Source organism: Rissa tridactyla, chromosome 7 (assembly GCF_028500815.1).
Source record: "Rissa tridactyla isolate bRisTri1 chromosome 7, bRisTri1.patW.cur.20221130, whole genome shotgun sequence".
Classification (NCBI taxonomy): Eukaryota; Metazoa; Chordata; class Aves; order Charadriiformes; family Laridae; genus Rissa; species Rissa tridactyla.
Window position 1 is genome coordinate 30,992,710 of NC_071472.1, and position 26,442 is coordinate 31,019,151.

Sequence of the window (26,442 nt, forward strand, 5' to 3'; positions counted from 1 at the left end):
AGTATGACTTTAAAGTTATGATATGACTCAAAACAAAGTGAGCAAATTGGGATTCTAAGAGGATCCAGAAGTTTCTCGTATTGCAGTGAGCATGGTTATATCAAATTATATTCTGTACTTCATAATTTGATGATAACTCCTTCAAGATAAGGTAAAAATTTATAATTTGAAATACCTGTCTGTGCCTTCCATCCCTGGTCTGCAATCATCAAAACAAAGTAATTCTGACAATCTAAATTCAGTCTTTCCTGTGGAATGATTATAGGGGAATTTAGCAAAATAGTACCTAGTGGTACCCACCAGTGGATCAGTATTAACACTTACATTTGCATTTGAAGCTAATTTTCAAAGTATTTCTCTTAATTTGCTGGGAAGATACCTGTCAAGTTAGCAATTAAACTGTAATTTGGTCACTGAGGTGTTTACTTGGATTAATAGATCTCCCTCTTAAGCGTGTGCTCCTGGGTTTGAAATAATAGCTATACTGCGTGGTAGCATGACCCCACTTGAGTTTCACACACACATGCACAAAATCAAATTCCATCACATTTTAATGCAAATTTTACCTTTGCAAATGATGGCCTGAAAAGAATGAGTTTCCATGGTAACCTTAGGGAACACATAACCTGTTTATCATAACTTCTCCAGGAAGCAAGACAGGGGGTGGGGAACATGCTTTGATGTCAGCTATATTTTTCTGTAGACAGCATTCTGCTGTAGCACATATAGAGAATTTACCAAAATGCTCCTGCACTGTTCTAAATAAACTTTTTTCCCTTTCTTAGAAGCAGAAGCAGTCATATGGAATAACGTACGAGGAAACTGCAGTAGGCAGTATTCAAAGCCATTAACTGACCTTTCAGCTCCTGTCTATAGTTTGGCAACTAGGTCAACAATTTGAAAGACCAATTGCAAATTAATACTTAAAATAGATCTCTTCCATCACTTTATCTCTCCTTGCTTTCCCTCCACGCTTTACGTTTGGCCCTCAGGTATCACTGCCGCCTTTCAAAGGCACTTTAAGTTTTTTGTTTTCTTGTTCTTCCACTTCACTGCTGAAAGTACTGTTTGAAAAATGCCTTGAAATATCTCTGAACTCCTGCATTGTGGAGGTACCACAGAAAAGAATATATTGATTATACTTCACATTCGCTGCTGACTTTCAGAGTTGAGGTGGTGGCTTCTGGAGCTGCCATTAGTGAGGAGTGAGTTTGATGGCTGCGAGCATCTGCAAGGTTGTATTTTTCCTGCAGATGCACAGTAACTCCTGGCTAAAGGAAGGTATGTCTGCAACATTTTTTTAAGGTCATTAGGAGTAAGGAACAGATGTTGAGGTTTTTCAGAATGCTGCTTTGAAGTGCCATTTAGGAGTCAACTGACAAGACTGACCCTATAGGCAATGATTTTTGGGACTGGAACACAGAGGAACCATTGCCCACAGTTACCCATCTGGTATCCATCTGGTACCAGCAAACAACAGACAGTACCAAATCGCAGAGAAACTGTACCAACTGCTAAATTGGTATCAGCAAGCAAAGAAGGTCGCCACCCAACAGCAGTTGCAAGCAGGAGAAACAATGTCTGTAACATTTACAGACTGGTATCTGAAGATCCGGAGGAACCTGATGCCATAGCATATGGAAAGCAATTCCTCTCTCTAAGCCTGTTTATGCTGATGTTGTTTGCTCAGTATTAACCCAGGTTTGGGATTTTTTCTTTTTTTTTTTTGTTAACCATATTGAATTTGCAGTGTGGAGAGCTTTTGTCATGATGCCATTGAGAAAGCGCCTCTCTTTAGTGGCATCTATGTTTAACAGGATTAAGGTGGATTTAATACCCTGTGCTACAGACTAACCATTCAGATTCTAGGAGTGCTGTTCCAGAGTGGTGTCAAATCACAATGGAAGGAGTTGAGGTTAACTTTTAACTCCATGACGATTTACTCTTTTTCTTTGATGTGAACTATTCTTGGGGAGAGTTGTGGCAGGGGGTTGTTCCCCAATTTTATTGCCATCTTCCTTTTCTTCCCTTTGTTCATTTTCCCCCCTTCTTCCTCCTTTTCTTCTCTTGAAGCAGTGTGCTGGTTTGTACAGTAGCTAAGTGTTTAGAATGTAATAATACAACAGTGAGAGATTTACTGCCTCTAGGCGCTACCCCTTCTACTCTTGAGGACCTCCAGCAAGGCATGATTTTATAGACAATGAAAGGCTCGCTCTCTCCTGTGAAGCCGCCTGCCTGCAGGAAGCTTTTCACTGTCTATTTCCACTACTTGCTCTGCAATTTAGTTCCATGCCCTGCTATTTCCCCCTTCCCTCCCTCTTTCCTTCCCTGACATACGCATGCATATACCCCCCGTGTACACATTCAGCACCAACACCAGATGTAGGTAGATACGGCAAAATAGCATTAGCTCAACGTGTGCGTTAAAAACCTCAAAAATACCCCAGACATTTTCGTTTTGCCATCCTCATCATAAATGGAAATATTGATCTCCCCCCTGTTTGCTTTCCAGGTACTGACACTGTCATTTCATTTTCCCTAAAAAGAACACAAGCTTATAGCTGGGCTGCAAAACATCGCCATTACACCCTGGCATTGGTGCCAAGAACTCTGCTGACTTAGCTAGAGAAAGATGCTGAAAGCCCCCGACTTTGAGAGAAAATTCAATTCAATTTACTTCATACAGTGTCTCTCACGAAGTATTTCAAAATGCCTTATATCAGGAGATAACATAATGAGAAAATGCTTTAGAGAACTGGGTATTCAGATAGCAAGGCAAAATGATACACAACAATGAACTGGAGTAAAAGAAAAGACGACTGTCATTTAAAAGCCGTAATCAGCTGGATAAGTAGTCTTGTAAACTAATTACAGTGAGAAGAGAAGCAAAGAATGCAAGACTGGGAGGAACAAGAAGCAGCTTAGTTTCAAACGGGCTAAGGCAGAGGGGTGGTTTCATGGGGGGGAAGGAATTGTGCACAGTATTGTAGAACAACTACAGGAGATCTGCTTTAGAAATGTATTCACACGTACGTATTATGTGCGCTGTATATTGCATCACAAGTGTATCTCAGTGACAAGGTAAGTTATTCTCTCTAGCGGCTGGGAAGAGATTAATTACATTGGCCTAGTTCAGTGGAAGAGCAATTGAAATGCCCCCTTGTAGTTGGAAAGAATGGATGCTGATGGGTGCTGAGGTTTTTTTGTTTTGCTGCTTTTAAGTTTTGCTCTCAGCTCAAGGGCCTCTGCCTCTACTCTGAAAATACGTTTGCAAGTGAGGGTGTCGCAAATCTGGTGCTCATTAAAGACAATTAAGAGGTAGAATTAACCAAAACATATTATACGACTAATGGAAAAAGAAGCCACCCACAGAGACAGACACAGGCCAGGAAATGATCTCATTTTGCATGGTCACAGGAAACCATAGTCCTGCAGCAGCAGGGATCGGGGGATGGCGGAGCTAGGGTTCAGAAAGCAGAGTATTATCTTTGTGGGGCTGTGCGAAAACACTTTTGAAAACACAGTTTTGGCTTCACCTCCATCTTTGCTATTTTCTCTCTACTTACTGTTGCAAGATACAGCAAATGCTGAGAGCTTGTTTTCTACTAAGCTAAGGCAATTGCCATGTTTTTAAACTGTTATGGGAACAGCCTGTTTCCCTTTTAAAGTTCCCATCTGTGTTTGTATTTCCCTCAGTCTATTGCCTTTATAGAGAATTTTCCGCTCTCTCTAAACCTAAACCATTAGTTTCACCTCCTTGAACAAGAGGTAGGGCATTACTGAGGAGGAAAAGTAAATCCTGAGATAATCAGCCCTGCTTAATTCCAGCATGGAGCACTGCTGTCAGTGTTCCTGGTGTTTGTTGCATAGGGAGAAGGGACAATGCCTGTAAGTATGTACATTTGTGTACCTGCGTGTATATATGTGTACATATGTGTATATATGCGTATAGAGAGAGAGACAGAAGGGGAGCATTTAATTAATTGCTAATAATAGCAATCTGACGGACCGAGTAGTGTTCTGATTGCATACAGCTGATTTTCTAAGTGAAAATCGTCAAAACTACTCACCAGCAAAACCAAGATCATCAGTGACTCTGGAGTGTGCGTCTGCATTTCTTACGGGGAAGAGGAAGGATGGTTTGATTACTATCTCTTTTTTCCTTTAGACAAGGATGTTTTTCTCACCCAAGGGAAATGCATTCTAGCAGCATGAACATAACTATTAATCAACACTTAAGCAATAATCAGTGAATGAAAAATGATGACCAGAAACTGAAAGTGTACTTGCATAGCTACTTTGGCGCTTTTCCTTTGAGATCACGCCCTTGCACGTTAACATGAACAATTCTTACAAAATTAGTGCTGATATATTCCAAAAGGCAGTGATTTTTTAAAAAAAACACTTATTTTTCACTTTAAAAAAAAATACTAACAGTGAATGATACATTAGGATCTGCATAAGTAATGTTATAAAGCTACCTCAATAGTCTCTGAGATAGATCCTCAATTGATGTGAACCAGTAATATCTTATGGGGTTACTTCAGAGATGGAGATGCCGAGATCATCATCACTAGAATTCTGCATTCAAGTGTGTGAAGACGTGTTCTGGATACAGAGATAGAGATGTTTTTCCTGTGTATTTTCACCCAAAAAGAAGATACAGCCACTGAGAGATGCAGGTGTATGTCAGCTTTGGGAATGCCTCCAAGAGGAATCAAATGCTATTGAAATTAAAACAAACCACCCTCATCAGTGTTTAGCATGCTTTCCTGAATCAGGGCCAAGGTATGTGGTAGCACCCAGCAGAAACCAAGGCTGTGAGACTCTACTAGGAGTGCAGCGATACCTTCCTTTAGCTCTTCAAGATGTTTTTTGACAAACTTAGTCACAGTTCTAATAGCATCAAGTGTTTTTTGGAATAATCTCAAGACCAGACTATAGTATAGAATGCTTAAAGTGAGCGTGTGCTTAAGAGAAAGAAGGCTCAACATTCCCTGTGACTGAGCCCAGAAAACAGAACTTCAAAAATCTGCAAGATCATGACTTGGTGCCTGGGCTGTGAACAGGCACCTATAGCCATCTGTTGATTCACCTTCCCAAATTATTTACCCTGTATTTGCTGTTGACAAGAAAAAAAGTTTACATTAGTTGCCAGACTATCCAAAACAAACTTTGAAGGCATCAGACCATGATTTGAGAACCTCTAACAATTACACTCCCAAAATGTCTGTAAAATGGAGCAGGAACAGAAACGCAAGATTTCTCAGGACCTGCTGGGAAGATACTGCTTCCTTCCTTATTCTTGAAAACTGTCCTACAAGCAAGTTTGTAACAGGGAATTTGAAAGTGCTTTCTCTCTAGTGGTGAAGGTGGTTTTGAGAGTTCCGGTGGAACATCATCTTGGTTTGCCATTGCAGCCACTGAGCAAAGAAAAGCACCATTAAGAATATCAAAAAGAAGTATTAAAGGTGCTGTCTTATATCCAAACAATGGTAAAGCAGTACTGATGGGCTCGTATAACATTAGACTCTTCTTTGAGGACTGCTTCTGTCATTAAAATCAATGCAACTTAATTAAAGCAAATTATAGATAGATACATCTATAAATAAGATATTAAAGTGCGCTGCTGAATATGATAATTGCCGCATATTTAGCAATCAGCGTGTGTGTTCTGCTTTTGCCAGGAGGGATTTCTTTCAGTGGAATCAATGGAGCTTTATTAAAAACCATCCAAATTAGAGGGAGAAATGATGAGTGTTATAATAACGCAAAATCACTGTTTCAACTTTCATTGCAAAACCAGGAAAGCAAAATACATCCTTCTTTGTGTATGTAAGGAAAACATCAGGAAAATTCTTTTGAGTCGTGGACACTGGTAGAATTTTTAATTTTTACCTTTTGATGGAAAACATAGAAAAGCTGGATGGAGGAAAACATGTTTTCTGTGGAAATGCTGGAGGTCTTGGAGGGTGGGATAATTAGGATATCACAGCAGTAAGGCAAGGCACTAAGAAGACCCTGTAGATCAACTTCCCCCATTTCACATGGAACATCCAGTTCACTGCCTTACATAACCCACCTCTGTTTTGACAGCTAAAGAAAGTGTTAGCAAGTCAAATAGTGCTTTTAAATCTCACTTGCAGTCCCTAAAACCAGGCACAGTGTTGAAATGCAAAAAAATAAAATGGGTGAATTTTGGTGCTTCACCTGTGTTTGAAACATTGAGGCGGGGGTGGGGAACAAATCCACTTTTACCTCTCTCAGTTTTTCTTCAGTTTTCACTTAATTGAAAACAAAAACCAACTGTGTCTCAGCAGAGGGGAGACCTGAAGGTTAAAGGGCAAATTCCGTTATACCACGGCTCTTTTTTGGCATGCTGAATCTCAACCCATGTGATTAGAAACGCTCACAGACAAAAGAAGAGCTTTGAGAACAGAGGTCAAACCAGCATCTGAATCAAGTCCTTTAACAGATGATCACAAGACTATTGAAAAATGTACTAGCAATGCAGCGGTACCATGTGCCATGTTTATACACAGACTTTCAGGCAAAAAGGAGAACTGGGTGGCATTTTCCAAGCACTTGGGTGATGGCAGAGCAGATGCCTCGCTCTGCAGCCTTCCTGGGATGGCTCCTGTCTTTTAGCGCATGTCAGTCATATAACATACAACGGTAGTATCTCGCTATTTTTGATGGGGAGAAAACCACAATGCACGAGCTCAAGTGACTTTCCTGAGTGTACAGAGTGAATAAGTTGAAAAAGTTAGGAGTCCCAGGACTCCCATCTTCATAAGCTCTTCCTGATCTCCCATAATTTTAAGTAAGTCAGGCATGACTCAAGCGTGGAGTCAGCAGTGTTTTGCACTGGGTTCACAAATGTGTAGCTAAAATCACATCAGCCTTGATGAAGTTACGCTGTTGCTACTTATCTAATGGACAGTACAAACTCCTCATTTTCTTTTTTATCTTAATGATGAAATGTTTGGAGGAGGCTTGTTGTTCAGAAGTGGGGAAAACAAAGGGTTGAAAAGAAAAAAATGAAAAGCGCAAAGGAGATGTTTAGTGTGTAAGTGAAAAATGAATAAGCCTGAATGCAACACCCAGTGTGTATTATTCCTTTTTAAGAGCATGAAACTTACAACTCTGAGCTGTGATTTTTCTATAGCTGGTTAAAAAGCTTTAAAAAAATTTTTTAACAAACTGATCTCTGCAAAGATGATCAAAGTTTCCTATAGTCAGCTCTAAATGAAATACCTGCAGGAGAGGGAATGGTGACGGTGGCTTTCTGAGACAGCCACCCTAAAAATGGCTCCGTGTCATTCTTTTCCTTACGAGCAGTAGCCAAGGTCTTGAGTCTTCAGCCTCCCGACTTCGCTCCGGATGAACCTGGAGCACAGAGCTCAGGTAGCTCAGGTGGGAATTTGTGTGAGGAGGTAGAGCCCCAGGTGAAAACGCGCTGTCCTACCGAGTGTGTCCCCACTGCTAGGGGTAAGGAGCTGCTGCTGGCTTCCATTTGCGGTGTGGTAGCTCTCACCATCAGCTGTGTGCACGTGCGCAAGGCAAAGTTGATTCTGGCTTCACGAAACTTTAAAAAAGATCGCTATAGCTGTTATTGTTCACACCGCAACGGGTGTCCAACCCCAAACACCTTGATCTATGTGGAAGGGGCAAGGGAGGCTTTGCTGCTAGCAGCTGGTCTTTCAGCCTTTAACAAATGCTCCAGAAGGAAGGCAGTGTAGGCAGGTGAGGAGGAATCAAATGCGGTGTCTCCTGGGAAAAAACATGGCCTCTTGCACTTCTCTGCAGTTTTCAAGGTAGTCTCAAGCTTCAGGATTAAGTAAATCCTTTTTCTGCTCTTAAAGAATTGTTTTTCTGCAGCCCCAGAATTTTCCTGTAGGCGTATCCTAGACTTATTTCATGATACCTGCCTGCAGGTATTCTCTACTTATGCCTTATAATCTATTTGCAAATATTTGAATGCTCTAAGATATTTGTTTCTGGCTTGATCTACATGTGCATGTTCACGTCACCTTTTTTTTTTTTTTTTCTTGGGAAGTTTTCCTAGGGAGAATTGACGGGTTAGAGATATTTGCTGCTAGCTTATCACTTTGTGTGTTGATAATACATTTTTCTAATACACTTGTGTATTAGAAAACTCAAAGTGCCCTGCGGTTAGAGTATTTGCCAGGGACATAGCTTGCAGTGACACCTGCACAGCTTTTGTTTTCTCTGTTTCTTTACAGTTGCTTTCCCTCTCTATCTGTTTTGGATCTGCATGTGAAAGGTGAAACTATGAATTTTTCTACAGTTTTCTGCCTTTACACAAATGTGGATTCCATTTGTCCAGGGAAGCAGAAGGAGTCCCAGCCTGCGCTTGTTCTTCTCTGCCTTTTGGCCGTTCACGTTGGTCCCCTGCTGAGGGCTGTGAGTGGGAGAGAGGAGAGCAGCGCGCAGTGCCCACATCCCTCCAGTCTGCGCATCCACCAGCCTGGCTCTGCCTCTGAGGGCTGGCAGGGACTTACGTAAAGATGCAGAGGTGTCAACCTGTACAGCAAAAATGTTACTAGCTATGTAGGAAAAATGCCTTTCCAGCACACCGAAAATCCTGACCATGAAGGCATCGAGTTATACGGATGTGATGTCGTGCCCATTTTCTGGTGCCTTGTCTCCAAGTGTGGCCACTGCTACGTGCTTCAGAGAATCCACTGGGACTCCCAAAGGGGCTATTAGGAGAATAACCTGCCAGTGCAGAGGTTTTTGCCTCCTCTGCCTTTTGGGGAATGGCTGATTCTTTGAGGCTTTACCTTTCTTCAACCTGTCGAAGGCTTTACTGTCTTCTGCCAACCTGATGCTAGTTGTTTGGATTCGTATGCATATCCAGTTTATTAATTTTCCATGCTACAAAGGGCTTGGCCATACCGATACTTCAGAACAGTTAAGTTTCATGAATTGTTTGTTGTTGTTTTTTGATAAAGATAGCATTTCCTTTCCTCAGTTTAAGCATGCTGCTCTTTTAATTGCACTGATGGGATGATGGCTGTTTCTGTGTTTATCTCTACCCCATTATTTTTGCATATTCATGTTTTGCTTGTTAGTTGAGGCTGCAGAGGCTGCTCTAGACTAAGAGATGATCTCTTCATAATGATGGCTCTTATTTAAGTTGATGTCGTTAATTTAAACCCTAAAAATATGGGAGCGTGTTTTGGATCATTCTTTCTGTTGCTCATTACCATACATTTGTGAAATGTGTATTTCATCTGCTGTCGTGTTCTCTCTTTCCTGATTGGGGTGTTGGTCTCAAAAGCCATCTCCGATATGGACTCAGCAAAGTAATGCACCTTCCGTCAGCTCCCATGCCTCACTGGTCACCTCGTGGTCAGCGTCTGTTTAGCTTTGATAGGACTTCCAGGTTTTAATCCTTTTTATTAAGACTACTGTTTGCTTGCCTAAACATTTTGTGATTATTAACTGTGCGGTTAAAACCTCCGCACCTGTACTGAGGGCCAGCTGCGAACGTCCTGTTTTGGGGAAAGAAGAGAAGCCGGAATATTTTGATCTTGTTAATTAGTACCTTTCACACCGATTTTTAGCTTAGTTTGTTGTAAAAGGCAGCAAGGAACCCTTTGCTTTGACTCTCTCTGAAACATAAATAACTTTTACGAGGGAGGTGTTTCCATTTTTGCGGTTTCTCTCTTCATCAGGATAGTATTTTATTCCGGGCACCATTTTGCTGGTGGCTGAGTGATGATACGTTTTTACTGTCGCATGGACAGATGGAGAAGGGAAAGAAGAAGAAATGGCTGAGTCTTTAATTAGCTGTGCAGAGCCAGAGCATGCTTTTCCAGTGCGTCGGGGGTTTTATATAGGGTGTGGAGACTCAGCCGCTCGATGGATCCAAATTAGCAAAATTGTGTATCCACCACCAGGGTGTTTCTATGGCAACTGTCTCTCAAATCATATATACAAACAGACCTGGTGGGGGGTATCGCCTTTTATTTGGTCTGTAGGAAAACCATCGGAAAAGGGGTGGTTTCAGGCTGCAAAACACCCTTGCGATGTAAATATTTTTTTACTTTCTGGTGACTGGTATAAGTTTTGGGATCGCTGCTTGATGCTGGTGCAATTCCAAATCTGTTTGTGTTTTTGCACGTTGACTGGCTGCTGTCACTCCTGCTAGGCGTGAGAGTCATCACCGGGAAACTTGCACAGGGTTGCAAATGCACAGAGTTACCGGGCACATCCTTTAGCTCATAAACATCTTGCTGCTGCACATGATGAATAGCCTATCTACAGCCATGGAGGCAGACCGTATACTACGTGGCTTTTGTGCTGCGTGAACCAAATTATACATTCATTTCTTTTCCCCTCATTCTTCTTCATCAAACAGCAGAAATGTGGAAGCTCTTCTCTCACCGGCGTACCTGGTGAATTAAGGGAAATCATCAACCTGATCAAATTAGCAGTGTAAGAACAGCCAAAGTGGCTGTGACTCTCAGCCTAAGTGACTCTATCTTTATAAATTCTCTCTACATGTCATTTTTTCCGGTGGAAAAAATGAATGAATGATCCATTTAGCCTACTGCCCTCTTTTTGAAATGTAGGGCAATTACTGTTATATTTTGCTCGTCCAAAGTCAGGCACTGCTAAAGCATGGGTCAGTTCAAATCAGAGGTGGTTATTTCTTGTGTCCGTCAGTTCCGTGAGGACTCCTTTCTGTTTTGAGTCAGACAAAGGGGAGTTAGCAAGAGGTCTGTGCTAAATAATTTTTTTCACTTATGAGTATCTTGGATGTTCAGTGAGTGGCAAGGTGCATAACGGTATTTGTCTAGAACAATTCCTAAGCTTGCCTAGTAGCTCCAGGGGACAGTGCCTCTCTTTGCATTGGACTTGGCTTCTGTAATGGGTCCACAAGAAATTGTACACAGAAATGCTATGTAAAGCTAGATTAGACCTGCTACACCTGAGTGCATAACCTTTCCCATTGTAGAAGCTTTTACATCCCTTCAGTGAAAATGATGTATTGTGCATAAATTGAAGGACTGACAGAAATGTGCTCTAACCTGTAGAATGTGAAAAACATGTTAATTTTTGTTTGTTGTCTCTTTTTTGTAATCAGGCATTTGCCGAAAGCTTGATGTGATTTATTCTTTTCCTTTTAATGAATTGTTAAAAATGTTTGAAAAGGCATTAAATCTTTCTTTCTGCTATTAATCCGTGAAAGGGGAAGGGGATTTTAAATGGCCTCTTAGTATATTGCTTTATAAAACTGCTGATTCTAGCAGCACCGGAATAGGAATACATACTAATGTAGGAAACACTGAAGGCAGTCAGAGCCTCCTGCATTTATGGAGGAAAAGACTAATAGCTCCATTTTAACAAGGCTCTTAACACTTTGGGCCATCAGCAGGCATTGAGTGAGTGAAATTGGGAGAGCTCCTGTGTGCTAAAAGCATTGAAGTTCACCGTTTTGTACCCCAGTTGGAGCTTTCCTGATAGAATTGTGCTCTCCAGCCAACGCCAGTTGCCATCTTGAAAACAAACCAAGTAGCGAGCTGGCATTTTGACTGAGTGCACTAATGCTTCACTTCTGAAATGGCACCAGAGCATGATAAATGCACTTAACTCCCAGCTGGATACTTAATTTTGCAGTGGCGTTAGGGAAAGTTTCTGGATTTGTGTTAAGAATGAAAGCAAAGCCTGTTTATATCACGTTTTATACTCGAGCAAAACACACAAGCGGAGAAAAACCAGCAAACTCGGTACTAAGATGCGAGCTTTGATTCAAGCAGTTATGCCACTGGCATCAGAAGGGGTGTGCTTACTTAATTAGATTACGTCCTCATGTAACTGAATTCTAGGAGGAAGGCCAGCCAGGGAAGGAGAGAGAGTATTCCAGCTAGCGCGCAGATGAGGAAAAGGCTCTGAAGATTGTACCCGTTCTAAACTGTTCTTTGATATGGAAGCCTTTCTTGTTAGCGGTGATAAGATTATGTATGGGATTTGGAGCTTCTTTGAGCCCCTGCCTTTCTTTTGTTGATTTTGGCATGTTGCAGCATCATGTGCTCTCTGCTTATCGTTTTGAGATGCATTGTTAGTAGCTGGGCTGCATAATTGATCTTCATCTCTAATTACTCTTCTCTCCACAGGTGCCTGGAAAAGGTCCAGATGGGAGCTCATACAATCTCCACTTCGAGGGGATGGAGAGGCAGTACGCATCCTTACCCAGGTACGGCGCCGAGCCTCATACACACACACTGATTCACCCTCCCTCCGATGGGCCCACAGCTGATGTCCAGCTCCAACAGGAGAGATTATTTTGCAATTTTGTCTTGTCACCTTTTGCTGCTGATTTAGTGCCACCTTTATAACTGTACTATTAATTTGGACTTTTGAATTTAAAAAAAAAAAAAGCTCTCTCATTGAACATGTCAGCAAGAGTCATGATCCACAGGTAGAGAACATGACATTGAGGAAGCTGGCTCTGCAAGAGTTATAACAGGTCGTAGCAGGGCATAAACGACCGAGTTTATAGTGATATAATCCTAGCTGGCATTGACAGAGTACTGCTGTGGAAAGCCTCCGCTACAGCAGCCACGGCTACTGAAATCCCACTGTTGCTGCAAAGACCGTCTGACTAGCAGTTCTGTTCCAGTAGCGCATCTCTGTGCTTTAACCGAACACTGTGGAAATGAGAATGAATTCTCCAAGGGCTTTTTTTAATTTTTAATCCTTATCAACTCAATGAAGAGTAATTCTAGTCTGAAACCAGTGGGGCATAACAAAAAGGAAGCGTTTCAGAGATTTCAGTCCCGTTTCTATGGGAGTTCTAATAGCGGAGTGTAAGATTTAGCAAGCGAGAAAGGGCAGTGAGAGGATGCTATAAGAGATAGCGGGAAGCAGTTGTAGGAAAACAAAAATAGAAAATATTTCCCCTTTAGAATTAGAGGGCTGGGAAAGACCTTAGAGGGGTTGCCCGTTCTACTTCTTGGACCTGCAAGCAAGATAACTTGTAAAAGCAAAGCAAAAATAGCTATTTACAAGCAAGAAGAGATTCTTTGTTGTGAAGTAGTGCTGGCATTTAGGAAATCAGTGAATAATTTCTTTTTGCTTCTTTTTCCACTGAGCTATTTACATTCAAAGGTGTCACTGGAGAGACTGATTGATAAATAAGTAATGCTATGTCCAATTCCAGGTGAAAATACATAGTCTATCTTACTTTTGGAAACCAATATATAAAGGCTGTCTCACAAGATATTATTGAGTGTTTGTAGGCATTTTTAATGTCCATGGTTTCTAAACCAAAAGATGTGTCTGTCGTTTAGTTACTGCCTTCAAATGATATTTGTGTCAGTCTGCGTTTTGGAAATTCATCCTGTGCAGTAACTGGCTTTTACAACAGAATCCTGCTTTCCAGCAGCGTGTCCTGTACATATTTCCTGACTGAGTGTGGATATTCTTACTTTCCTGAGTAAACAGCCACCTTTTTTCATAGTCCTCCAACACTCATGTCTCCTGGCATGTTTTTAGCAGTGATTTTTGCAGGTTGGTTAGGTGTAGTTTAATTAAGCACACTCTTTTTTATCTATTTTAAACTTTGATTTTGTTGAGTACTTCCTTGTGAATTACAAGAATAAATTAGCAATTGGTGCCCAGTGTATGTCTGTACAACAGTTTTCGCATTCCCGTATCATGTTTCCTTTTATTCGTTTTCCTTCCCTTCAAGCTAATCAACCTTATTTTTTTCAGTCTTTCTAAAATGGACATTTCCCAGTGAAGTAACTTCCATCACTCTGAATTCTTCTTGTTTCACTGGTATTCCTTTTGAGCGAGGATGATCAGAACTGAGCACGACCCTGCAGATGCAGGCGTGCCCTTGCTTTATGCAGCAGTGTATTCTGCTGTAGTTCTGTGTATTCCTTCTATCCCCTTCCTTTTCAAACACGCTGCATCCTCGGCATGTCCCTGAGGTGTGTGTACTGCTCGCCCCGCAGTTTTGGGGTTTGGGGTTTTTTAAAAAAAGTACGTCTGTCTGAATCAGATCATGAATCTCACGGTGTTCTTCCCAAAACCGCCATTTAACTTGCTGGAATCGTGACTCTGTAGCTCTTCTGACAGGTTTGAGTATTTAGCTGGCTGGAACTCGCCATGTCGGAAGTCATCCAAACATTCAATAAGCTTTTGCAGATCGGTGTGAAGAATGTAATTTCTCTCAGTGCCTAAGGAGATTATGCTGGAGAGGGAGAGGGCCTACGCTTCCGAGGGGTCGTGTGCTTCCAGACCCAAACACTCACGCTGCCGCACACAGGCCGTGCCATTACCGCGCGTCTCCAGAGGGTTTCCATGCTGGCAGGAGCAGAGCTTTGGGACAGCACACGCTTGGGTGCGCCTGCAGTCCAGCAACCGCCCGCTGCCTTATATACTTAGGTTTTGTAAGTTTTGCAGTTTCATGTTACTGCAGTAATTAAGCCCTGGCAGTCACAAATGACTAGATTGCTACAGTGAAGTCTAAATCCAGAAGAAGGGGATGCAGTCTCATTGCCAGCCACTAATGGAAATGAGTGATTTCTTTTGTTCTCATGGCTGACTGCCCAGGAGTAAAGAAGAATCCAGGTAAAAACAACCCATTTGCCAGCCTATTCTCAGTGGAGGATCCACAAATACTACTGTAACAGGCAGCATTATTAAAAAAAAAAGAGAAAGAAATAGGCAGGTAGAAAGAAATACAGAGGTAGTAGTTCCTCAAAGAGCAGCTTTCATTTCCCCAGCATTCTAGTATTAGCTCATGGTTTCCTGCCCTTGTTTTGTCCCTGTCCTCACCTTGGTCAAACCACTGAGCTCCATTTGGTATGGACGTGGTATATAATTGCATGCTTAGCCGTTTAAGTAGTTTAATAAGAGATGCTTAAAGAGGCTTCAGATGAGGGTTGTAGATGCAGGAAAACAGACTCTTATTGCAGTATTGTGTTGAGTCCAGGAGGATATGACCTTTGCCTGCTGCTCTGGTGTGGCACCACACAAGGAAAGAGAGGAAAGCGCTTGGACTGCAGCCAGTTTCACTGGATGAGGGGGGAGGAGGGGATCTGTGCCATGTCAGGAGTAGCTGGGACCTAGACAGAGAAACTGTTCTGCTTACCTGGAAGCCAGCAGGAGTCATGCCAGTGTGTGTGGGCATGGACAAACTGAGTAAGAGAGCTTTGGTTTTCCTCCCCACTGGGCAAGAAAGAGGAATGATCGCCTGCCAAATAGCTTTATGGATGTCTGGTGTCCCTGCATTCCTACGCAAAGGCACACACCCTGCACGGAGAGGAAGTCAGATTGCCAGCACCACCCGAACATGGCTGCTGGGCTGTAAAAATCTAAGCTTTGAAACATCGTTGCTGCTTTGCCCTTTTGTTTTGTATTTTTCTGTCTTTCTCTGAAGCTGCTAAGTTAAGCCTAGATATGATGGGCCAAATTCAGGTGATATAAGTCTGTATTAGCTGTATTTGAGGACTTCAGCTGTGTCAAGCGTGCTTGCCTTTTCAGTAGGTGAAGCAGCAAATCCAGTGTCCCGCTCTCACTGAGCTCAGTGATGCCCTTTTTGCCTTTGAGAGGAGGATCTGTTCCTGTGTAAGGTTACATTTTTAATTAAAAGCTGAAAACAGGAGGCGGCAGCCTTTGGAGGAAGGCTTTGTATGTGACTGGCTTAATGAGCGGCCAGCTGAGTTACGTAGTTAAGTTTCTAGGTAAAATAATGCCAGTCTGTAGACTCAGTTTGGAAATGTCTACAGAGGCAAACATCTGAATTAGATGATAAGTGGCCGTGGCAGGAGAGTGGCAGGTCTTCATCTCGCACGGCATTGTGCTGCTCTGTCTGCAGAAAAGCAGCAAAGTGGGGAAGACAGAATGGAAGGCTTTGCAAGAGCGATACAGTTCTTTGCGCTCAGTACTTACGTGTTGCCCTGGGGCTACAGCTAAGTAGTGCTGAGTAGTAGTATTAAGCAATGTTAAATCCTCCTGCTTAGGAGGAGAATGGCTTGATTTTTATACCTTTTAGCCTCATCTTTTGGGAAAAGGAGCACAGCAAGGGTGTGGGAGCCAGAAAAACGCTTGTATTATTTAAACTATTTTTAATGCCTGTTTTTTGGGTCGTGCAATCCAGAATATTTTCCTGGTGGAGCTGTGGAACAGATATGAAGCTGAAGCTGCTCTCTTTGTTCATAGTTTTATTTTTGAGCTTGCTTTTATGGAAATCTGTCTTAATGTAAATCACAGTCTTGCCAATGGCAGCCTTGTTTGGAGAAATCTCGTGTTCGAGGACACGTTCATTTCTGTGCTGATGGAAAAGCTGGCTGTGACCAAAAGCAGACTGACAGACACTGAGATGGGACACTGGTGACAAGAGTGTAGATCAGAAAGCTCAGCCATCTTCCTCGTAAAAAATGCTGCTTCCAAAGGAAAGCTAATGCTCCAGACTTTCTCTAGAATCCTCATATTATTGAAAAACAGATGTTTTTGTTGAGAAAGGAGTGGGGCTGAAAAGGCAGTAAGAGCATTAGAAAAATGCTAGCACGGAAAAATGAGTTCAGGCTGCATAGCTGAGTTCAGCTCTGTTGCTGTGGCTGGGAGGAGAACACTGAGCAAACTGGTAATTGGCTCACGGGAATATCTGTCTTAAATGTTACATGCATCTTAAAACTGGGAAACTTGCAAACGCCTTAAGGAACTGGCCTTGCAGTACAGTGGCAGCACGTAGTCTTACCATGCTGGAAACTTCTCTTCAGATTGAACATGCAACTTGCACTTCTTAAAGCAGTAGCTAAAAGCAGCACATCCTCCATTTCTAGGTATGAAGCCAGAAAGGACAATTTTGATCACCTTGCCTGAGCCCTCAAAGACCTACATTTCTGTATCAAACTAAATCCCAATTTTGATCCATTGCATTACTTTCATAAATGTATTTACAAAAGCATCTAACTTAGAATTAAGATGTCACATTGTGGAGAATTCATTACATTCTTCAGAGGTTAATTATTTCACTGTTTAAAAGGATCATGCCTTTTTTTCCCTCTAAATCTGAAATTAGCCGATTTCAGTTTCTGGCTACTGTGGTAGATATTTTTTCTGCTAGATTTTAAGAGTCAAGCCTGCAAACTGCCTCTCCTTCAGTATTTCTATGCAGTGATCGTTTATGTTATCTTTTAAGCTCCCTTTCAATAATTTGAATGGATTGAGCGCTTAGGTCTTACACTATAGAGCATGAAAACAGCATTGACTCAAGGGGACGGCGTCCCCATGCAGTCAATTTATGAGGTAGCCTCTAGAGTTGAGTCAAAAACATTTCCAACTCTTTGGATCAAAAGCAAAGTTTCTGTAACACCTCTGTCATGAAGAAATAAGGTTGCTCAAAGAGAAGGAATGGATTACTTAGCAAGCTTCATTAGCTTTTTCTTGCATCTTAGTGCTCTTACCTTTATTTTACTAACCAAGCTTATTTGAAAAGACAGGATTTCTGCAATTTAATTGAATCCCAAAAATGCCATCAGAAAGTGACTTGACACAAATCACAAGAAAAAGTTAATTGTCTATTAAATAAGAGTCATCATTCACCATTGTCTAGCAGAATCTGAAATTAATATACTGACATTACTTAAATATGTATATAGTGTATTCTCCTGGTTAGCAAAAAAAAAATAATCTCAATTTTAGTGCAGACTATAATTAGCTGCAAATCAACTTGTCAGAGCATTCCCGACCTATGGGAATTGACTAACCAAGGAGCACAGATAAAAAGGCAAGGTTTAATCAGTTACTTAAATCAAAATTCCCTGCTTGTTGGTTTAAATCACAATTATTATTTTTTTGCTTTAAATCACTTTGATTTAATTTTTACATTCCTCCTCGACATCCAACAGTATGTCACACCGCATTGACCCAGCAGTGCAGTTGTGGTTATAGCCCTCAGCTGAGGGATGTGATGTTCTTGTTGTTTTTTGGTGTTGACCCATCTGCGGTGGCACAGCAGTTCTCAGTAACGGTGACAGTGTTGCTCTGTCTTGCACTACTGCTGCTCTTCTGCCAAGTTATCTTCTGCCAAATATTCTTCTGACGAGTTACCTTCTTGGTGCTCAGCCACTTCTTAGTCTGCCTCTCCATTTTCCACTCTTTCTCTCTTCAGCTGACTTTGTTACATGACTCTACTGAATTTGCAGGTATCACAGGGAATGCCATTGCTGCCTTGCAGCACTGTTTAAATCGGAGCATTGTTCACCTGGTTAAAAAGAGCACCTGCAGATATATTTTTATAAATGGGGGGAGGGGGAGCATGTTACCAAAACTTCAATGGCAGTGTAATAACTTATCAATGCAGTCCAGAGTCACCAAAGTCACAGTCTATCAGTGAAACTATGATTCTGGACTTATATTATACAGGTACAGAGCAAACCTATTAACTTTTGGTGCATAATATGATACACAATATTTTTAATAAGGCCCTCCAAAGTGGTACAAACCAGTGAAGGGCAGAGTGATGGGCAAGTATTTTTTAGTTTTGTGTAGCTGAAAAAAGTCTGTATCTATCTCCCCCATTTCTCCTATGGATTAAAATAAAGAGAAGAGGGTCAAGGGAACCAATTGTGAGTGGTCTTTTTTTAATTTTCAATGTAAATTTTTTTTTTAATATATATTCCTCTGACATAACTGCAAAACTAAGAAGACTTGATAATTTGGAGTCCTAAGTAGTATTAGAACTAAGTAGGGCACAAAAATGAATGGCCCACTCAATTTCACCATCCTAGTCATGTGAAATATAAATAATATTCAAACAGGACATTCTATGGTATACTTGATTATTAACTTCCTCTTCTGTTTTAATCATCTAAAGTAATATCAGTAACTCAGGGATATTTTTTAAATAGGATCTTTATCTTGACAGCTGTACTTTCCTTGGAAATGCAGCAAAATCTTATCTGTCTGTATCTTCCAATGTGGTGATCTCATTATAAATGAAATATGTGTATGGTTTTAGTTGGGTTTTAAGTCCTGGCAGATGAATTTAGAATCAGTTTTAATGGAAATACTGGTCCTACTCAAGGACCTCCAAGATACGTTGCAATAAACCAGCCAAGATGAAATACAGGCAAAGAAAAAAGATCATTCTCACACGCTAGAGCACAAGCTTGGGAACCAAGCTGATGTGCTCATTAAGAGATTAGCTTAAATCCAATATCAAACAGTTTAAGATTTGCTTAGCTAACTTTACTTAACTCTGCAAGGTAATAAAACTGATTGCTGTGGAAACTGCCCAGTGTCTCTGAGATGTCAGGGAAGTCATTGTATTTCAAGAAGGACAGGGTCCAAATCCATTGTGGGAGACCGGATTTGTGATACGTACATGCAGGAGAAGGCTGGAAGTGCTCTGTTGCAACTTGTTCTGTTTTACCTCGTTTCGGTTACTCTGCTGCAGTGTGCCATGATGCTAATATCATCTCGGTGTCATCTGTGAAGTCTGAAGGCGCTTTTTTGTGTATGGTGTCAAAACACATTTGTCCAAAAACATGCAGAGTTCATAAATAACTTGTGCATACCTTCTACAGGGAGAGTCTCAGACGTTAAAAGCAGAGCAGGTAGGAAAGGATCAGCATACTGTAGACGTTTCAAAAAATGGTCTTCTGTCTTTCTCTCAAACTTGGCTGAAAGGAGGAAAGAAAATTGTAAACAGGATCACAATTACAGAAATCTCTAAGTTGAATGAAAAAGGAAGGAGATTTGGTTGTAAAAGATACCTCCAGCTTTCTAATAAAATAGAAATATCAGTTGAAATGAACAGGATGCCTCTCTCCAAACCAAATTAAGTCTTAATTCTGAAAAAGTATACTTTAGAACTTCAGAAAGGTCAAGGTTCATGACATCAGATCCTGGATTGTGGCTAGCAGCCCACTTCTATAATTTCCATGGGAATAACTAAAGAAAATTGAGCAAAGAAAATGTCTGCAACAACTGGGACATGGCTTGAAAAAAAAACACTAAAAACCAGATGTCCCAGAAGAATACTTTAGAAGTGTAGAAGGAGGCAGACAGGGATGGGTTTTGTCAATTTTTCTAATAAGTCAGTCAACTCCTCATAGCAAAAAGCCAGTTGATGCAATATGGAATAGTTTAAAAGTCAATTAATATTTTGAAACTAAACAGCCAGCCTTTTTTGCAAGGAGATACTAGCCGGAGTAAATACAAATACTTTCAAGTGTCACATTTACAAAAAACATGGATCTGGTATGGATTTTAGTGTATAACCAGGCATAAGGACCTCCCACTCAAACTAAGGGCACCAAATTCAGCCTAAAAATACAAAGATGGAGGAAAATACTGCCTTTGAACAAAAGGGCTTGGATTAATATTATAAAATTTAATGAAGTCATGGAGGCATTGCCTCAGAAAAGAAAGCTGTATTAGTTATGCCTCCAGTGAGTAAAAGAACAAAACAACTGTTAGGGAACAAAATATTAATGAAAGAAAGAAGTGTCAGTACAAAATGGTTAGGTTGAGATGAAGGATCTGTGGAAAAAAGATAAGTGAGTAGCAAATTAAAAAGAAAATCGAATTAAAAAACAAAAGCATATGTCCCATAGAATGCATCAACAGAGTAATGTGCTGAGTGAAACCTGGGGAATAAGATGTGTGCTACAAAATGCAAATACTCTCTTTACATTGTTGAGATGGATATTGAAATTGCTCAGGAGACCAACAGGCTGCTGAAGCTCAGCTGGCTGCTTTGTAGGTACAGATATTTGGAATAAAAACATTGCTACTTATGTTGGGTTATAAATCAGAACTGATCAAAAAGTGTGGACTCTAGGCTGCAAAAGTGAGGAAATAAGCTTTTTTTCTTTCTGTGAGAAAATTAATTGTAAAATAAGACAATTCCACTGCAGTTCTTGGCTTTGGCTTTCTCATGATAAATGGGTCTGGAGGTGTGACTGAAAGATGGTTGTCAGTGAACATGCTTTAAAAACAACTTAAAAAAGGAGAAATGTAGGAAGCCAACAGCATCGGGTGTAAATACGTATGATTTTCAAGGGTGTTGGATCAGGATTTTTTGAGCAAGCTTCCTGCAGCTCTGACGGCATTGTGCGTGAACCTCCTGTATGTTCTATCACCGCTCAGCCAGGTTCCTGGAATCAAACAGCAGCTTTGTGATGGCACCCATCGCTCAGAGGCAGACTGCAGTTAGTTCTCCATAATCCATCCCGTTCCTTTATCCAATCTTCGCAAAGTAGGTTCAGAAAAAAAAAAAAAAACAACAGGAAAAATGTTAAAAACAAGGAAGCAATGGCAAGTTTCATCTTCTAATAGCAAGTCATTTAAAGTGAGTTCAGTTATAGGTATTCTTAGGTACACTTCTATGAAAGAGGAAAGGAGATAATGATGATAAAGTAGGAAAGTGAATTGTATGCGGACAGTCTTAATTGCATGCTGTAAGGTAATGACAGGCTGTGAAATCTTAAGAACTCAAATATAGTTCTGGGTTCTTTTACAAACACATAGGGGACAGAGTCGTGAGCACTCAGCGTGCCACCCACTGAGAAATAAGAAACAGGGTGGGGGAGACGCGAGCCGTAGAGAAACACAAGGGCAGCGCTTTAAGCAGACCTGCAGTTGTTTGTGATTGTTATCCGTGGTGAAACCCTGCCTTATGAGGAGAGAGCTTTTATATAAACTGGTGATTAAAGGAAAGAGGTGTCTAATTTGGGATTAAGAGAATCACTGAAGAATTTAATAGTAAAAACAGTTGCTAGAGCAGCTGTTTCAACACAGCTCATACAATTGGCAGCCAAACGGCTTCCATTTCAGAAGTAGGTGACATATTTAATTTCTCTGCACAGAAGTCTCTTAAGCACATATCAAGAGAGTATTCTAAAATCCACAAGTTTTTGTCCAGCTTTCTTTGCCCATATATTCACCTAACGCTTTTATGTTGCTCCTCAACTATGACACTTCAGAAAATCGTGCTTTGGATGTGTCGATCCAGGTTGAGTAACACCTTATTCTACAAGAAATGTTGTAGAAGCTAGTGTGAGCCTGATCCAGAACGACTGCGATCCATGGATGTGTTCCTACCGATTGCAGTCAGCAGTAGGTTTAGACTGAAATGCGATCACTGTTAAAGCATATTCCTTCATTTCTGTGCTGTTTGGGTCAGTCTGGTAGTAATTTGATAAACTCTGATTAGGGTATTTGTTTTTTCCCAGAGAACTCTGCCCACCAATATTCACAGTCCCAATCTCTCCATATTTTGGAGATCCTGGAAAAAGGAATATATCTTTGCCTGCTCTCTATGTTCTTCACCACCACATCCCATCTTACCACAGATAAGTGAAGTAAAAATAGGACTTAAAAAATGAACATAATTCAGGGTTGTTGAAGAATTGCAAACGTTCAGCAGTTATGGACCATAACTTTAAGAGCAAGCACGGAGCTAAAAACCCCTGTTGTACCCTGTCAGAGAAAATTAACTCCTGCTTTCTTAAGAATCTTTACCCTCATCTCTAGGCTTGGAAAAGATTGCATTGTTCTAGCATTTAATAGTTATGTAAATTAGCAGTAATTTTGTCACTTAGCACCTGTACAAAATTTTCTAGTAGAACAGTTCTTTAAAATACGGCATAAACAAAGCACAAGATGCACAGTGATACTGCTCTGTTGTTGATGCTTATTTGGGAAAATCTGCATGAGCTATAGAGCATCTTTTCCACTGGTAAAGATGTTATGGGTATGCCAGAAGCACACCAGCAAAACTTTGTTGGCACGTGGTTGGTGTTAAGTAGCACGTAGGCCACTAGTCAGACTTTCAGCAAGCTGTATTTTGGAAATATAGTAAATACCATAATGCATATGCTAAAAACTTAACCACATCTTTACAGTAACGGTAGCGTCTTTGCTGTACTCGAAAACTTTGTCTGCCAAACGTCACTTAATCTGACTATGGCGATATTGACAGAATTCATACCTTCTGCTGGCTTTTGTCTGGTATCAGTGATGCCTCCGCCACTTCTGCGCTCTGTTCTGCGGGAGCAGATGGGATCCTCCAGCTGTTTGAATAAATATTAGTTTTAAAAGTTAGCCTGCTCTAATTAACCATTCAATGAGGGGGAAAATGGCGGGGGAGAGAGCACCTAAGGGTCTCTCTGCTTCGGGCCTCTAGCCCAACAGGATTCATTTAAAAGTTTGAGCGATGATGAGGTGAGGAGTCATGTAAACTGGAAGCTGTTCCTCAAGTCACTGTCCTCTCTCTGCACACAGAGTAACTGACAGCTCATGCACTTGCAACAGCTGAAAAAACAGAGCAGAACATGCGAACGCGTCCAACTGTATAACATATGTGGGAAGCAAGAGGAGGAGAGTGTTAACTTTAATAGAAAGTGAATTATCTGCCATTGTTGTTCCACTCCAGATGTAATTCAGCAAGGAGATTGGATCTGTGCATTAGATAGTCTGAAACAGCACCTTGGAAATTGGCAGCCAGTTCCAGCCAAGGGTGGAGAGAGAGGGCGGTAAATGTGTGAACAAAACCCAGCCCAGGTTATCAAGTAAAACCCCAAGCCAACGGGGGTCCTTGGGTATTGAGTAGCTGACACTTTTCTTCATTTAAAGAAGAAAAATAGCCTTTGTTTTCCTGGTGAAGGGAAGTACTTTGAGAGCAGTCTGTTGTAGATCATGACAAAATCTGGCAAGCAAAACCAATCTCAGCAGGATTTCACAGTTGAAAATCCATGTGAATGGCTTTTTGCTTGGATCTAGGTGTTAGCGTGCTGTTGTACATACCCATGCGTCACCAGGTTTTGGTCCCTCATTTAGCATTCTTGTTATGTATTTTGGCTCGATCCGAGATGCTGCGCTTTAAAGAAAAGGAATATTTGTTTACTGAGAACCGAGATGTCTTCAGTATAAAAAGCATGTATTTTTAGAAGCATGGTATGGTCACAGTTTTCCCCTTTGTTTTGCTTTCTTAAAGAGGTAATAGTGATATGCTCTTGAATTGAAATCAACCACCCAAAACAATAGCTGGGACAAAAAGAGTAGAAGGACATACTAACAGTCTTTCTTCCAAAGATCCTCAGTCAGCAAAACACACTATATGTTCAGCAATTAAAGGTTTCCAAAATCAGTTAAAAGCTTGATAGATCCCAGTAGCTGTGCTCAGAAAGCCTATGCGACTTCGCTGTGCGTACTGTTTCTTACTGGCTGACTCGACTTCTGTTAGTCCTCTAATTAGCTTTGTGGGGGTCTCTGAACGTATTTGGGTTTCTCGCTGACTGGGGAATTGAGCTGAATTTAGCCTGCCTGAATATACCCGTGCTGGTTTTGAGCATTTTCTGTAAGGATGTCTTTGCCGCGTAGTGTGTGTGCTGCAGCCCCCTCTGGAATGGCGAGTGGAAGCAGCTCGGTGGTACGGGCTGTGCGGCAGCACTGACTGCATCACGCTTTATGGCAGGAAGCACAGAGCAGATCGGTTTGAAACGAAAGGGAATTTAACCAAAAAAAAAAAAAAAGACTAATTCAATTAGTCGTTTGAAATTGAGTTGGGGTTTACAACTTGAATTTTTAGGCCCAGATCCATCAGAGCACTTAAGCACCTGCTTTACCTTGAATACATTTTACTTTTCAATAGCAATCATTGCCTAGCTATCAGAGGCCTCCAGGAAACCTGGACTTAAACATGCATGGTAAAGGATGGCAGACAGGCAGTGGTACTTGGAGAAATCTCACTTTTTCACTCCCTGCACTTTCTGTTGTTTAAATAATGCCTCCTTAGCGTTGCCTTAGTGCAATGCTTTTTGTTAAATATCCTGTAAATAATATCACGAAAGGTTATTTAATGAATAATCTGACTTTTTCTTTGAAGAGACTTGTTACTGATCTTAACTTGGAATTTCTTTAGTATTATTGAGGGGAATAACAACCTTAATGCCATTTTGGTTTGATTTCTTTGTGTGAAGGGCTGACAGCTCTCCCTTCTGTCTCGTCACCAAACATCTGAAGAAAGCTCTGTTATTGAGAGATTACTGCAGTGGTCCTTGGTCTTACAGAGATTTCAACAGAAACATTTCGTTTTTAATGGACAATGGAAAATGTTCAGCTGTCCATTATTACACTTCTTTGTACACAGTCTAAAAATATAAATGGAAATTATAATTACATCTGTAGTGCTGGGTCCCAGCTGAAATCACTTTAATCCCAATGTGGGAAAAAAAAAATCAATACAGAACCCTTAACCCTGGTCTTTCCCTCCTTAGACATTTCATTTTCAGTTGTACTAGTTTATACCACAAGTTTTATACTTTTTTGGAGACCATTTTGCATCCTTAGAATAGTATTGCTGCTTTGTGCTTTTCTGACTTAGAAACTGGAATGTTTTCCTGAGTTTATATTGGAGCTGCTTGATACGATACGAAATTTCTCCCTTTTACTTTATGATCATTAAAAAACGAGCGATCTTTGAAATGTTGCAAAGTTCTTTTAAAGAAAATGGTGTTTTACTGGAAGTAGAAGTACACATATTTTTGTTAGAGAGGAACCCAACACAGCATTAGAGATTTAACATTGACGTTTGGAAAAGTCATCATTCTTCTCAAGTCACCACGGGCTCTCTACTATATTGTGCTTTTTTCCTAGGTGTTCAAATAGTAGATCTGTCAAGGTTAAATATTATGGGGTTTATTTTTTTATGTCAACATTTGTAAGTACAGACATGCCATCAAGTGTTTTGTGTTTCTGAAACCTACATCTTTCTGCAAACCTGGACTTAGACCTTTGTTGCTTTGTTTTGAGTTAGTTTCTGGGGTGGAGAGGTTGCTTTTATGATGTAAGGTCTATGGAACCTACTAACTGCTGACTAACTGCAGCTTCCTCTGAAGCATCTGGTTCTGGTAACAGTCAAAGAGTGATGCTGCAATTCAGAGCACGGTCTGCTATATTGCCCCATTTGCCACATTATTAAAACTCATAGATGTAACGTCCACGAGCAAAGGTGTGCGGTACATCCTGGTAGAATGTTTTGTTTCTTAGTAATTGCGTACATGTACCCCCCTCTGAATCATGAACTCTCAAAAAGTAAAAAATAAATTAGATGCGTTTTGGTCAGTCTTTTCTCTGAATACAATTGAAAAGGAATGTTTCCACGTGGAGTGTGGCATTTCAGCAACCCACATCTAGTACTCTAGCTATTTATTTGCTGTCTAAGGCTGTCAGGCCTTAACTTCCTGACTTCATTCCAGGATACAGATGTCTCATTCTCTCCTTGCCCTCTCCTCCCCTTTCAGATACCATTCTTCTATACAAGAGCCTAATCCAAAGCTCATTGAAACGCTTCCATTGACATCCAGAGGCTTTGGCTGAGGCCGGATGAGTCTGGGGCACAAAGTTCCTCATCCCATCAAGTTATTCCCTATTCTCCATCTGGTA

At 40.9% G+C, this 26,442-nt stretch overlaps 1 protein-coding gene across 4 annotated transcripts in view; it reads left to right on the top strand.

Annotated features, from left to right (window-relative positions):
• Window positions 1-26,442, top strand: part of PARD3B (par-3 family cell polarity regulator beta) — a 426,608-nt gene that overhangs the window by 383,726 nt on the left and 16,440 nt on the right. For all 4 annotated transcript variants that reach the window (XM_054210091.1, XM_054210094.1, XM_054210092.1 and 1 more), the window contains one exon: window positions 12,150-12,229. In XM_054210091.1, coding sequence (XP_054066066.1) covers window positions 12,150-12,229 — 80 coding nt within the window. The remainder of the gene's footprint in view (window positions 1-12,149; window positions 12,230-26,442) is intronic.